At 37.1% G+C, this 15,121-nt stretch overlaps 1 protein-coding gene across 1 annotated transcript in view; it reads right to left on the minus strand.

The window, feature by feature from the left end:
* Positions 1-508: 508 nt before the first annotated feature.
* LOC140152251 (bridge-like lipid transfer protein family member 3B) overlaps positions 509-15,121 on the minus strand; it is a 64,901-nt gene continuing 50,288 nt past the window's right edge. The window contains exons 17-24 of the mRNA XM_072174554.1: positions 10,729-11,584; positions 10,061-10,129; positions 9,184-9,290; positions 8,331-8,481; positions 3,606-3,739; positions 2,519-2,647; positions 1,877-1,988; positions 509-1,003 (exon numbers count right to left, since the gene is read on the minus strand). Coding sequence (XP_072030655.1) covers positions 714-1,003; positions 1,877-1,988; positions 2,519-2,647; positions 3,606-3,739; positions 8,331-8,481; positions 9,184-9,290; positions 10,061-10,129; positions 10,729-11,584 — 1,848 coding nt within the window. The 3' untranslated portion in view covers positions 509-713. The remainder of the gene's footprint in view (positions 1,004-1,876; positions 1,989-2,518; positions 2,648-3,605; positions 3,740-8,330; positions 8,482-9,183; positions 9,291-10,060; positions 10,130-10,728; positions 11,585-15,121) is intronic.

Here is a 15,121-nt window from a genome sequence, read left to right on the forward strand (position 1 = left end):
GCTTTAATGCTATCTTGCCAATGAAGTTTGGAATTAAATCTTGCCAATAATGCGCTAAGCCAAAGATACGCAAATCTTTGTAAGGCACATGCTTTTTAAGACACCATTAATTGATTAATTTCACCCTCTGAGGAAAAAGGCCTGAGTCGCACTGTTTTGGTCTACAAGCATGATCGAATATGGCAAATTTCTAATAGTACAAATTACGGTTTGGTATATTGCAAATCATTGTGAAACTTCCCATGATAATTATTTAGGTGATCAGGTCTATAGAGGATTTCATAAATATCCAGAGAGGTATATCATCCGTGAACAAAGATCCATGTACAGAGGGCCATTATCATAATCAAAGCACTGCACATACATAACTTGAATAGGGCATCTAAAACAAGCAGATTTGATAAACAGGTATTCCTTTCTCACAAAATACAAAATCATATGCATTAAGGGTCCTTTAAAGTTGTATAAAATTAGTTAACTTTCTGACCTTGTGAGTTTAAGTGTTTTTCCAGTTGAATAATCCCTAGAATACTAATAAGATAATGCCAATACTTGTGTATAGGTATATATAAATGATGTTTGCCACACTTGTTAAAATGTGCATTTTCAGATATATGCTTCCACATGTTTATGGTGCTTTTTGAAAGGCCATGTTCACAGATGATACCCCCTTGTAAATATCAAGTGGCACCCCAGGCATAATTGATATACTTCTACCTAATGTTAAGTTGTCGTTGAAGGTCTGTTATAGTTAACTGCAGAGTATCTCGGTTTCTATCTGCCGTTAACAACTCTTCCTGTAGGTGCTCAAGGGTAGACAGCAAAGACGACCGCTCATGTTCTAAAACATTGAGGGCATCCTTCATGAGGTGTAACTGTGACCGCAACTGTTCATTGTCACTTTTGAGAGAGGCGGAGGATTGGGTGGCTGGTAAGGGACTATCCTGGTCGTCAGCATCTAGGATTGAATTGTCCTTTTCACTGGCAGATTTGGAAGATCCGGCTAAAGTGATATGGAAACAGAAAGATGACAATTCATTATAATAAAACTACCAACATCGGGAAGTTCATACTCAACCTTAGTGTGTCATTTCCCCCATGACCATTCATTGACTTAAACTAGCCTCAAAAAGAAACACAAGGTCATATCTTAAAATTCTGTCCATAAAATGAAGCAAAATTACACACATGATTACTTCAATACTCTACTCTAAACACATGTCAGTAACCAAGCAGTTGTCCAACCGACACCGCAGTAAAATGCACTGACATGGAACAACTTCCGGGACCACATTCACAGGCGGAATAATTGGAACCCAGCAAAAGAAATCTGTGAGAATTCGCACAAGATACAGGTGATTATTTCTAAAGAGTAGGTGGAATAGTGTTGAACGGGGCTGCTTCTGCTTTTCACACACTTTCTTCAAGAAACAGGTCTTGTTCCACACTTTTTCATTTACTCACAGATTTTTTGTGTTGGGTGCCAATTATTGGGCTGTGAATATGGTCCAGGAAGCTGTTCCATGTCAGTGCATTTTGCTGTTGTGTCAGTTGGACAACTGTTTGGTTACTGACCAGTGTTTAGAGTAGAGTATTGAAGTAATCATGTGTGCAATTATTTTTTCATTTTTATGGACAGGATTTTAAGATATGACCTTGTGAAAAATTATAAGTTTCTTTTTTGAGGCCAGTTTAGTTATATTCACACTCACAGTGCAATAGAAAAGAAAAATACACAAAAACAATGACAGAAGGACTTATTACGTCAATGTCATACAACACGAGATAATGTACCTCCGTCACAGACATCAAACTATCTGTGATGCAAGGATGACGCGTAAAGTCTAGTTACCTTTGTAAGCTTATCCATACTTACCGGTAATGTGGAAGACACCATCATGTGTGCGTGTAAAGGTGAGGCATGGGACATCAAGTTTGAGGGGAATTGCTATGCCAGGGTTTGTTGGGTAACTTGGTGGCCCATCATCCTAATAAGAAAAACAACAAGAATGGAGAAAATCAAACAAGTGCATGTTACACAGGCATGGGTGTATGATTATGAACATAACCAAAACAGGAACCAGCAGCACATATTTGACTTGAGTAAATATGTACTGCAAATTCTATAAACTTCTATACCATTTTTCACTCTGATGTGGCAGTGACTTCAATATGCATTTCATTGGGCGCTGCTTCAAATTGCTAGCGTTCGCTCAAAGTGCTGGTTGGTGTGCACATGCACATGCTTAAAGTCGCGGTATACATGCCAGAGCGAACAGCTGCCTCAACACATTGACGTCACTAATGATGCTGTCCCCTTTTCCTATAATATGAACAAACTACTGAAACTTTCTAGCTCTGATGCCATCTATCAGTACCAGTCCAGAGTCAATTTTTCTCCAAAACACAGTGATTTTTTCTGTTGTCTTGCCTATAATATTCACAATAAAATCTCTGGTAGATGCAGAATCAAAGATTACATATTATGAAACCACATAGTCAGAGAGTATTTACTTACCTGCAGGACTAGTTTGGATTGATTTACATATATCTTCATAGGCATGGGTTCACTGGCTATCTCATCTGCAGTTAAGCTACTGATATGGGTTATTGTGGAAATCATAAATTCATGGTCCAAACCATTCACCTAGGTAGAAGGTATGAAAACATAACAAAAGGTGCAGTTAGTTAAGGTGCGATACACAGGCATAATATAAACCCACAACCCTCTGCACATTTTACAGGAATCTGTAGACCACTGTGGCCCAGGACATATCATATAAACCAGACCTTCTCAGCTGGCAGCGTAGGCCACTTATAGTGCTTAAAATCAGTCAAAGTACATTAAAGTAAAAAAAATTGATTAAAAAAAAAAAAAAGAAGGAGAGACAGTTGTACTGAAGCGCTGAGCCTTTAAAAAAAACCTAAAATCCAGGAGCTTCCTGGAGGCCCCTGGACACCACCTGGGTCGCGCACATGCTCTCTTGCAAAGTCCTCAATTAACATGTTGGCACTTCATGATCACTGATCCCTAAAATTTTCCAGTTGGCACTTGAAATAAACTAGTTGAGAAGGCCTGATATAAACCATTCAGCAACAATCAGGGACTTGCTACAAAGAAGCACACACCCTATACATACCACAATATACCTTTGCGTCCGGGACTAGCTCACTGAGTTCTCGTACAGGTAACCATGACAATAAGCAGTTAGCTCCCTGCCCAAGTTAATTTTCAAGTTAGCTTCATTATTTCACGAAAACAAACAGAGACTGCATCAGGGCTAGTTTTAAAAGTCTCACTAAACAACATGGGGAAAAAATATAATAGTTCCTCACAACCAATTTCTTTATAATCAACACCTTTAAAAACAGAAACTTCAGCACTTATTTTCCTATTAGATGTTGTTGTTGGTTTCAAATATAATATATCTCATACATCTTATTTAAATCTGAGTCTGTAAAATCTAATAATGTCCCTCAACTGTCAAAATATGGGAGCAAATGGCCCTTGTAATCTTTGGCTTGTTAAGAAGACTGCAGGCCGAGTCGATAGATTTGTTTACTCTGCCAGTTACAATTACAACCATATTCATACAACCACTTACCAGCAATTGAAGATATCCCTGTTCACCAGCAGACTCAGCAAGATTTTCAGCTTTTGGGCCACTCTGAAATCTAAGGAATGCTAGTGGTGCACCTTCAGTAGGTTTCTCTTCCAATTTTGGACAAGATTTCCTGGCTGCAAGAAGAAGGGAAACAAACAAGTGAATGAAGCATTAATTTCTGCTGGAATGCTAGCCCTACTGGGAACAGCCCAATAGTCTGAAGGGTCATTAGTCTTTAAAGGGTTAAAGTTAAGGTTTTGGGCATGTTAGGCCTTGGATTAATAGGGTTTAATTAAGGTTAGGGTTAAATGTTGTGTTAGGATAGTGTTAGGTTAGGGTTAGGGTTAGGTTTAGGGTTATGGCCTAGATTATTAAAGGCCATGATGAGAATTAGGGTCAGGGTGTTAGCTAGCAATCCGCCATTTTGGACAGGCTGTTTGCTTCTGTGACAGGCAAAATTAATGCTTGTGGCATAAGCAAAATACTAAAATGATGCTTGAATAAGTTCTGTAAACTCAAAACAAGACCAGACAAGTAAATCAAGGCTATAGCAATAGCTATTTGAACTGACTGAACTCCCCGAAGAGGCAGAGGTCTGGTTTATGTTTTCAGGGTCAAATTTTGGACATGCTGTTTTGGTGAAAGTGACGGGCACTTATCAACTCCTAGCTAAGACCCTGATAAGGGTTAGTGTTATGGTAAGGACTAGGGTTCAAAACTAATGACCCTTCATACAAACGACATGTAACCACCCTAACTTGCATGCTCATTAAGCCTACAACAAAATGTTGTCTTGCCCTCCAGACAAATTTATGAGTGGGTCTGTCGGTCAGTAAATAATTTAACTTCGTACCATACTGACTGGAAGTACTAAAAGGGGTTGTTTGTGCTGACTGACATCTGAAGGGTCTGCACATGAATAGGAAATGAACCATAAATTTATGTGCAATTACTCCAAACATTGCAGCAACTGCACTATAAAATGTTGTATGTATGTTTGCATGCTCCATACATCTATAGAATTTCATAGTCACAGAACTAATATTTGGGTATTTTTAAGGGCTCTACTGCCATGCTTTTCTGGAGTCAACGAAGCAGTGCCCTATTTAGATTTGGCATTTAATATTTAAGGAACAAGCCAAAATTTCCATGATGTCCTATAGCAGAAAGTACTTTCATTAGGGGGCTGACCCCATCCCTCCCTCCCTTCTTGTAACATAAGTGTGAAATGTTGGAAATTCCAACGCGAAAGATCAACTTTGACAGATATTTTAACTAGTTTTTACAGACATAATCAGATCTTTTTAGACCCTCCCCCTAATGAAAGGACTTTCGTTTATAGGATGTCATCTAACTTCTGGTTTGTTCCCTTACCTAAAATTCAGTGTACAAAAACAAAATAGACCTATGAAATTTTCTTTAGGGCCAGTCCATGGAGGGTTAGATGACAAAGTCTTGTTAGGCCTTATTCATGTCTATTCATGTCAAGCACGAGCACCTAACCAAAATTTAAAGCCATAATGGATTTGTTGGCATAATTGTAATGTTTAAATAAACTGAGCTCAAAAAGAAACTTACAATTTTTCAGAACTTGTGAATCACAAGGTCATATCTTAAAATCCTGTACATTAAAATGAACCAAAATTACACACAGGATTACTTCAATACTCTATTCAAATACACATGTCAGTAACCAAGCAGTTGTTCAACTGACATAACAGCAAAAATGCACTGACACGGAACAGCTTCCTGGACCACTTTCACAGCCCAATATTTGGCACCCAGCTCAAGAAATCTGTGAGAATGCATACATGATCCTTACACAGGTGATTAATCGGTGCTGCTTTCTGCTTTTCACACACTTTCTTCAAGAAACAGGTCTTGTTCCACACTTTTCCACTCTTTGGGAATTATAATCTGTGCAAGGATCTTGTACTCATTCTCACAGATTTCTTGTGCTGGGTGCCAATTATTGGGCTGTGAATGTGGTCCAGGAAGCTGTTCCATGTCAGTGCATTTTGCTGTTGTGTCAGTTGGACAACTGCTTGGTTACTGACATGTGTCTAGAGTAGAGTATTGAAGTAATCCTGTGTGCAATTTTGGTTCATTTTGATGGACAGGATTTTAAGATATGACCCGGTGAAAAATTGTAAATTTGTTTTTGAGCCCAGTTTATATCCCAACTTATGCCTAACTGGAATCAGCCAAACTTGTTGTGTGTGTACAACAACAGATAAATTTTGGAATAAATGTTGTAATTATAACATTAAATCCCCCACATAGAGCTCCATGTTAAATGGCCAAGATCTCCAGTGTGGTTTCAATCATTTTACCTCATTTTTTTCAGCTTAAAATGGACAGAAACCTTTCCTGACAGTTATTACTTATATTATGTCATCATGTTCAGTAAAGATTGACCAATTTGAAATTGGACAGGTATCACACATTATGGCTTTAATCAAGTTTTCTTTCATATCAGCATGCTCAACGTTCGCAATGCAAGTCGGTCATCATGCTATTTCATGGTGACATTTACCTGAATAACTGTAATAACTTGGTTCTGTTACAAAAGAAAAACAATTCACTACATATTATTCACAAATTCTATTTGTGCCTAAATACCATATTTTCTCCCTACTGTACTTTACCCACTGACTTTGCATTTTTAAAGTTTTAAAAAAAAACCCGATTCTCTCCCTTTCTTTCTCTCCCTTGGCAAGTTTAACATACATATGTGACACAATCTGGTCCATGGGGGCCAAATGAGGCATTTTTGAAAATTGAGTTGCTGTAATTATTACATTATACATACAATAGGCTATCAATTACTGAAAACACCAGCACTGATGAAGACCTCAGCATCGCTGGATTTAGATGTTTTTGCTGACTTCGAACTTTTGCCATGTTCAAAGACTTTTGTCTGACACGGCGTTTATTTTATAGGCCTATTGGTCTAACGGCTCGCATCCAAACACTTTACTTGGAAAACCACTTTTAAAGGTCTAGCATACTTGGTTCTAATGTTATGAAGTTTTTTGATGTCCATTTTCTTATGTAATTTATTGTTTTTTACTCCATATTTTTACCTTTATCTCAGTTTCAAATTTGCCGCCTTTGCCCCATGGACCAGATCGTGTCACATATTTTAGATGCCTTGTGTGTATCAAAATGAGAAGATGCAATCATTACAGTTACATAACCCAATTACCTGGTTCCTAGGATAACACATGACAAATAAGACATTTATTTTTCATACGTAATGTTTTGTGTCTATAGGTACTGATATAACCACAATAGACACAATGGTCACTATACTCATGGGGACTAACTTTTGTTCTGAACTACACTGTGTCTCTACCAAAGAAGTTATACCCAAAGAGTACCAACTCAAAACTACTCCATGTGTAATGCTATAGTAAATCTGCCATATTGCTGCTCATGGAGGGCAAATAGTGTGCCTCCAGAGTTTTTCGGAAAACTCCAAAATCGGAAGATTACTTGCATCTTTAAGCTTGAGCGTTTCAAAGGTTTGTCCATACGGCACTTACCACACACTTTTGGCACAATGCCTTACATGCAGAACCTGCGAAATTATCCTGATAAACTAGTTGCCCTCCATGAGAGACAAATATGGTGATGCAAGTCCAATGTTTGTTTGTTTGTTTGTTTTTTATTTGGCAATATCATTAGAATACAAAAACATATTATAGAGACAGAAAAATCATTACAAAGTACATCAATGTGACAAATTATTTAAAGCTTAAATTAATCAGCCACAAAGCCATTTAGGAACAAAGCACACGGACAAAAAAAATGACAAGCCGGGATAACCCATTAAGCCCGCAGAAAAGGCAAGCTTATTTCGATGGGGTCCCAAGAAAAGATGAGAGAACAAATGGGAAACCAAAAAAATGCCTACACAGTGAAATCAGACATCTCTTGACTGAGAGAGTTGCTGGCTAGATGTTGTTTGACACTTTGTTTAGATGCAGACTTGGTGGGCAATCCCTTGATGTTTGATGGGAGATCATTCCAGTCCAAAATGGCTTTGTAGTAGAATGTGTTTGAGGCGATACCTTTTACCCTAGGAACAATGAAATTGGATTCACTTGATCTGGTTCCATAAGAGTGAGCACTTGATGTTCTAGTGAAATTCTGATTAAGATAAAGTGCACCTTGACAATGGTAGATGTTAAAGACATGGTTAAGCCTCAGCTGTTTAACTCTGTCACAAATTTTCAAGAGATTCACAAGGTTTAGCTCATGTTGCCCAATGTGATCTCTGGGAGAAAGCTTCAAGATGTAACAAGCAACCTTATTTTGAGTAATTTGCAGTTTATTTTTGTGGTTCTGACTGAGGCCACTATACCAAGATGTGCAACAGTAATCCATGTGGCACTGAATCAATGCAGAACTAAGATTTTGCGCAAAGCTTGATTGAGAATGTGAGAATGCCGGTAGAGGAACTTAAGGCGACCAGAAGCCTTTTGATGACAGAGTTAACCATGCTTTCACCAGACAGTGTATTGTTTATTGAAACACCAAGATACTTGATACTCTCCTGAGATTTGATAACATGACCATCATAGGCAACACAGAAGTCAGGAACTTTCTTTAACTTAGCTTTGGTGCCAAAGAGTATACATTCAGGTTAGACTAACCCTCATTTGAGTCTAGGGCTGACTTTTATCCCCTTTTAGAGAATACCAGTCAATATTGACTTACCAGCAGGTGGCATAGCTAGTATTTTGTTATAATCCATGTTGCCCCTTTCCTCTCTTTCTAACTTCTGTAGCTGTACTTTTGTAGCAGAATCTTGTCCAAGTAGTTGTATGGCTGCATCTAACTGAACAAGATTGAATGTCACCATGGACACCTGGAAAAAACAACAAGTGAAAAACAGTTGTTTATATTAAAAATCTGAAAAATAAAATCATACATTTCACTTAACTATATGCTTAAAGGAGAATGCAAGTGATGAAAATATGTTCTTTTAAATGTGATAAACATAATTATTGAACACATATCCACTGGTTTTACTGAAAATGGAACAGTATTTAATCAAATAAAATGTGTCTGTTCCAGCCCTGTGTTATTTAGATTTTATTTCATACATTTCAGTGTGGGTAAAGTGACGTTGTCATACACACAAAGGTTTTGAATAGCTACATGTATGTAACCACTGTACCCGCACTAGAGCGTGAAGCTATCCCATCGGCATGTTCGACTTAAATACCACATGGTGGGAAACGGCACATTTTATTTGATCTTGTGGTAAATAACATCCTGTTTTCAGTAAAACCAGTATATACGTGTTCAATAATTACATTTCTAACAGGTTAAAGCATATGTTTTCATCAGTAACATTCTCCTTTAAATGATCACTGTGAGCAGTATAGGTTGTGGATTATTTACCAATGAGGTAGCATGCTTTTTGCTGATTTAGAAATTGATTGGGCCAAATCAGTTGCCATCACTCCACATTAGTTTTTGTACTAAGTTGTGTTACATGCATAAAACAAAATGCTCCTGTTGTGCAGTAATTGCCACCCTTGGTATAACACAAATAGATACTTACTGATTTGAGTTTAAACTTGTTATCCTTAAACTGTTCTCCTATTGGTATAGCTGAATGAATACCACTGTCACTGGTTGCTGATGGCACAGGTGATGAATTCTGCATCACTGAAACATCAAGATGTAGAAAACAATCCTGTTTAATAATTGGTAAACTAGTTGCCAATGCCTACTGAAATACATCTTAATCTTGAATGAGTATTTTAATACAGATACAGGCTCAGACATAAATAACAAGATGCACACAGACACACCCCTACACATATGCAAAACAAATAAAATGCTCTGTAATATTAATACTGATGTAAAAATAAAACGCTACTGAACAATTCTGTTCTAGTTGCCCTCCTCAATATTGCATTGGCTACTAAGTCTTGCAGCTAGCAGATTGGAATTAGACAACACAGAAGATAATTTAAAAGCAGAATAGTAAAAATATGCCAGCTTAACCAACATGATATCACCGGTCTATGAACCTGTTCTGTGACATGACATCACCAGCTTGTCATGTGACAACCCAGATCAATAAACCAGTCACCATCAGTTTGAACAAGACACAGAGTCGTCGTGTCGAAAGCTCAAGTAAGTGAACAAATTTAATTGTGTGTAACAATTTAAACTCTACCAATAAAACATGATATCAGTTTAGGAGCAAATACAAAAATATACATTGCAACCATGTAAGAGGACTCAAAACAACAGTAACGCCATAAAACAGGATGTACCAGTATCGGCACACACACACACACACATTTCACACAGAAATAAATGAGCATTTGTAGTTGGCAAGTATGAAGCAAATGGAGGAAGATGATAAAGTGCTACGACTGATTCTACATTCTTATGAATTTGACTATGAGAGTACTTGCAACAATTACCTGTATTTTGGAAGATATTCAATACCCTTGAACGTTCTGAATCTGTAAGAGAAGGTGAAGCTTCACTCCCTGAGAATATAGAATAAAATGATATTTATATACTTTGCTGCATTACCCTTCAGATGCTTCACTTGCATAAATGTAATAGCAATGGGGATGGTAAAATAAAATAGGGTGCACATATATATACATACACAAATATTTCATTGTTTCAATGTTTTACTTTTAACAATGCGAGTGTTGGCATATCTTGTGTGCGAGATGTTGGGATTTTATAAAAGAGGGAAAATGACACAGAAAGACTGGGAAGAGAGATACAGTGTGAGAAAGAGAGGAGGGTATGTGGAGAGAGAAATGGGGAAAAGAGTGAAGTACAAGGAGGATGAAAAAACAAACAGAAAAAGTGGTTTGGTCCTCGCTTGTGAAACAAGTGGTATGTCCTCGCTTGTGAAGTCATGAACAAGTCCTATACTGCAGGTTATGTTTATGTTACATGTGCATCCATTTGTAAGTTGGCCTGTGGGTGTGTGTTTTTGTGTCTGAAAATAATTGTCTTATTTCAACCATTTACATCAATTTAAATGGGTCTCTATTTGTAACGCCTTTTCTTATTATTTGCCTCATTTCCCTCGGTTTCTATTCGACATATAATCTTTTACTTCACCTACCAAAGCCACTCTCCGATTCAACCTCCAGTCCACTCTGGCTACCACTGTGTGTAGACATCCTCATTGCTGCAGCAGCATATCCTTCACTGGAATCGCTATCAATGGACAAGATGTCTATATCAATGGATGCGGCATCATCAAGTGAAGTCATAGAACCTGTCATAGACTTGTTGTTGTGAAGGCCAAGTGATAACTGATTCCCCTGTCCTGGTATGGGGCTAATTCGATTAAGCACACTCTCGGAGTTACTACGGTGAGGGGGCAAACTAGTACTATCAGGGGCGAGGGTTTGGATGGTAGGTATAGGGTTGCTTTCATTCGGTCCCAAGTTCTCTTGAGATTTTCTTCTTTCTCGTTCATCCGAATCGGCATAGTATTTTTTCAGTGGTATCGAAGCTGATCTACCACGCTGCACATCTTGCTCTGAATCTGGCATAACAACAGCCCCAGGAGGTCCTCCTTGGGGGAGCATACTAGTCCTTGCGAATGTGTCTGTTTCAGGTTTGTCTGTTACAATCTTTGGCAACTGCACATTATCAATGTCAAAACCAGTGTTCTGTAGGTCACTATCTTCATACCCTACTTCAAACATCCTTGGAACTGTTCCTTCAATCTGATCATCAAGTACACCCTCTCTTGCAGTGTACTCCCCATGTGCACTGGTACCTATGGAGTCGCTATCGGCATCCGTATCAGGGATGGGATTCAGGATCAGGTTGGCTTCTATGATTGGGCAACAGAATGCAATCCCTTTCGTATTGGGTGGCAGTGGTTTGCTGCTGTACATAACCTGGTCACTTTCGATATCTGCCATCATCTTTTGCAGTGACTGTTGCAGTCGTAGGAGAAACAAAACCTGCATGTGGAGAAAAATCACAATGCAGTTAGTAAACTGATGTTAGTTATCTTATCTACAATCTTTCTGGATAACCGCTAGTAAACATCCTCATTTTGAAAGTTTGAGTGATGAGATACTGACAACTGATCCGACTATGTACATTTCATTAAGGAGGCACACAGGATCACTAATTATCCATTATTATTCACTTCATAACTCGAAAACTATTTTAGTAAAGTATATAAAAGTATACATTTTTTGAACGGAAATGAGCTCATAAATCCATTTAAATGTCAGTTTTGGGTCAAAAAGTACAATTTTCGAGAAAATCCCAAAAAACGGCTTTTTTGACCAAAAATTTTTGGTCCGCCATAAAAAAATTATTTGAAAATCAAAAACTGTAAAACATGAATTTTATTAATTTAGACAAATAAATCTAGAAAGTGTTTTTTTATTTTCGAAATTTTGCTTAGTTTTTAAAATATAGGCAAAAAATCAGTAAAAACGTGTGACCCGTGTTCAAATTTTTGAATCATGGGTGATAAAAAACGTTCTAGGCCCTAATTTAAAAAAATGAAAAAACACTATCTAGATTTTGGCCATATCTAAACGTTTGACTTAAAAACTTACCTCAGTGATGCTTCATTTAGATGCTATGGCGGACCAAAAATGGTTAAAAGTGGTCAAAAGTGAACTTGCCGAAAATCGCGATTTAGAAAAATACAGCGGATTTTAGGTCCATTTTTGAAGATTATTCCATGAATATATAATCCGGTGACTTGTGACGATTGGTCAAGTTAGAAAATGAGAAGGGGCATCCAACTGCAGCAGATTGGCATTTTTTTGGTGATTTAGAAGGTAAAATATACAATGTGAAAAAATTATCCGTGCACATTCGGCATATGTTTATCCACATGGTGTAGCCATTTTATTTACTGCAGTCTTGTTTCCATGGTGCAGCAGAGCTTCCGCAAAGCCGCGACGTCGCGTCGGCGTTTGAGGAGCGACAGGCGCATGGACAGAGAGACAGGTTCTGCGAATAAGTTGCACAGTGCATGGTCGTGTTGCATGAACGAAACCATGATTATTTAAGTACAATTTTGTCCTGTTCCGTATAAAAAAAGATCATGCTCTGTATTAAAATTTGCGGACATCAGAACATTAAAATTAGGATAGAATAACTGACAAGCAATTATTTTAGCAGATAATCAAGGAAGTTTTATGAAATGAAGAATAAATTGAGACATACCGGTAATCATGATAATTGCGATTTCTGTTTTGTACTAATTTTCATAATTTTGCTTTAAAAATGCAATGTTTATAATTTATCGTTTTGGTGATTTTCTTTTTTTTTTTTTTTTTTTTTTTATATTTTTTTTTTTTTTTTTTTTTTCTTTTTTTTTGGTGTTGACAAATATAGAATTTTTATGTTCATTGTTCTTTTCTGAAACGCAAACATGATGTTGTTACTACTCGTTGTTTTTTCTTTTTAGTTGGTGCTTGAGATGCACCACAGCGGCCCGTCCGCGCCAAATATATGCATTTTAACGCCCGTTATAGCTAGGCCTACACCACAGGAATCCCAAGTAAAATTTTAAAAGATTCTGATGTGTCGCATTACTCAATATTTCGTTTTGTTATTGTAATTGTTTGTTGTTATCATATTTTATTTTTAACTTTTACGGAATATCAAACACGCATACAAAAGTCATAGGCCTATTATAGGCCTAAAGCCACAATAAAGTTGTAAAATATTTTGTACCGCATAAAAAGTGAATAAAATACAACAACAACAATAAAAACAAAAGTGTGTCTGTTGTTGTTTTCAATCAAATAAACGTGTAAAAAATGGGGTAAAAGTTGTAATATGTCTTGAATAAACTTCTTGTAAGACGGACAAAAAGTAGGCCTATTATAGGCCTACATATGTTAAACGGGCAAAACACGGAGAGGTCACAAGAAAACTGAAAAACACAGAAATTTACATAGCCTAACAAAACCGAATTTCAAAAGTAGAAAACAGAAACACTTATGGCTTTAAATTAGATTGTGGTTTATGCAGTAGGCCTACCGTATATAGGCATCATGCTATAAAGAGCGTTTTAAAACACTGCATGAAAACATTCACGAAAAATGCTTTAAAGCAGTTTACCTTTTAAAGCATGCAGAAAACATTATAAACGTGAAAGTTGAAAGCCAGACAAACATTGCAAATAAAAAGGCATTCGGCCAAAACATTCGCAAAAAGTGTTGTAAAACCAAAAGCTTTTATCGCAATCATATATGGTAGACCTAATAGACCTAGGCTACTAATGGAAATGTAGTTAAAATGGGTTATGAAAAAAGCACGAATTTGCGTTTTCGATTATATTTCTCGTTTGAAAATGCTTTCATATGCGCGTGCTCGCTATGCCGATTTCAATATCGACATTTTTGACATAGAGGTGTTAAGCAGTATACAGACTTTTTATTGCACGTACAATATTGTATGTACAATATGTACGTTATTTAATCTATTGCCATTCTATTTCCAGTAATGTTTAAGTTCTAACGAATGTTTGATGACGTAAAATCGATAATATATTTCTGCTAGATATTGTATGCAACATATTATCGATTTTTCGTCATCAAACATTCGTTAGAACTTAAACATTACTGGAAATAGAAGGGCCTTAGGTATCTAATATAGGCCTACCGTAGTAACTATATTTTTTATGGTCTTCAAAATTAAGACGAGACTGAACGACCGCAGAGGCTCCCGAACCAAGGCTGGGACTGCATAAAATATAAGCTAATATAGGTCTGTATTCTTGTCCAACTACACCAACTTGGTAAATCAAATAATAACAATGAAATTAATGAATGAATGAATGAATGAAATAAAACAAATTTTTAAACATAACATAATAAGCCTAATGATGTAGGCCTACTATACGGGTAGACTGGCCCCAGTCTCGGTTCGGTTCCATCTCTGGATAATGTAACAATAAATAATTACGTAATGCCCTATGAAAAAAATGCCAACTCCCCCCCCTTATTTTCTTCAATGCCAAAAACCCATTCCTCTTCATCCACAAATCGACGCCACTAATTACACCCACCACAGTCAACCATGCAGCAATATAGAAATATACTCGTATTATAAGTGAACGCGAAAGTCCATTGAGTGTATTGGGTTGATTTTTAATGCTATGTAATCTACATTACCAGTCGTTCTCCACGGACCCGAGGGAGGGTCTACTATACGGGCTAAGTCTAGCCTACTACTAGCAAAATATTTAGGGCCTACGTTTTCTATCGTATCTACCAGATTGCGTCATAATTACAGGACTTCTTACGGGTAACTACTTCTTACAGATAAATTTCATCTTTTCAAGTTCAGAATGAAACTTGAAAAAAAAAACAAAAACAAACAAAAAATTCACTATTGGTCAAATAAAAAAACAAACTGTAATTTATACCACTACATCAGCACTTTTCAAGTTGGCGAAACTTATCGAGTAGGCCTACTGATTCTGGGAAGGGGACGGGGACGGCGGTGGTGGTCTGTCGGCC

This window comes from Amphiura filiformis, chromosome 5, assembly GCF_039555335.1.
Source record: "Amphiura filiformis chromosome 5, Afil_fr2py, whole genome shotgun sequence".
In the NCBI taxonomy this organism is placed as follows: Eukaryota; Metazoa; Echinodermata; class Ophiuroidea; order Amphilepidida; family Amphiuridae; genus Amphiura; species Amphiura filiformis.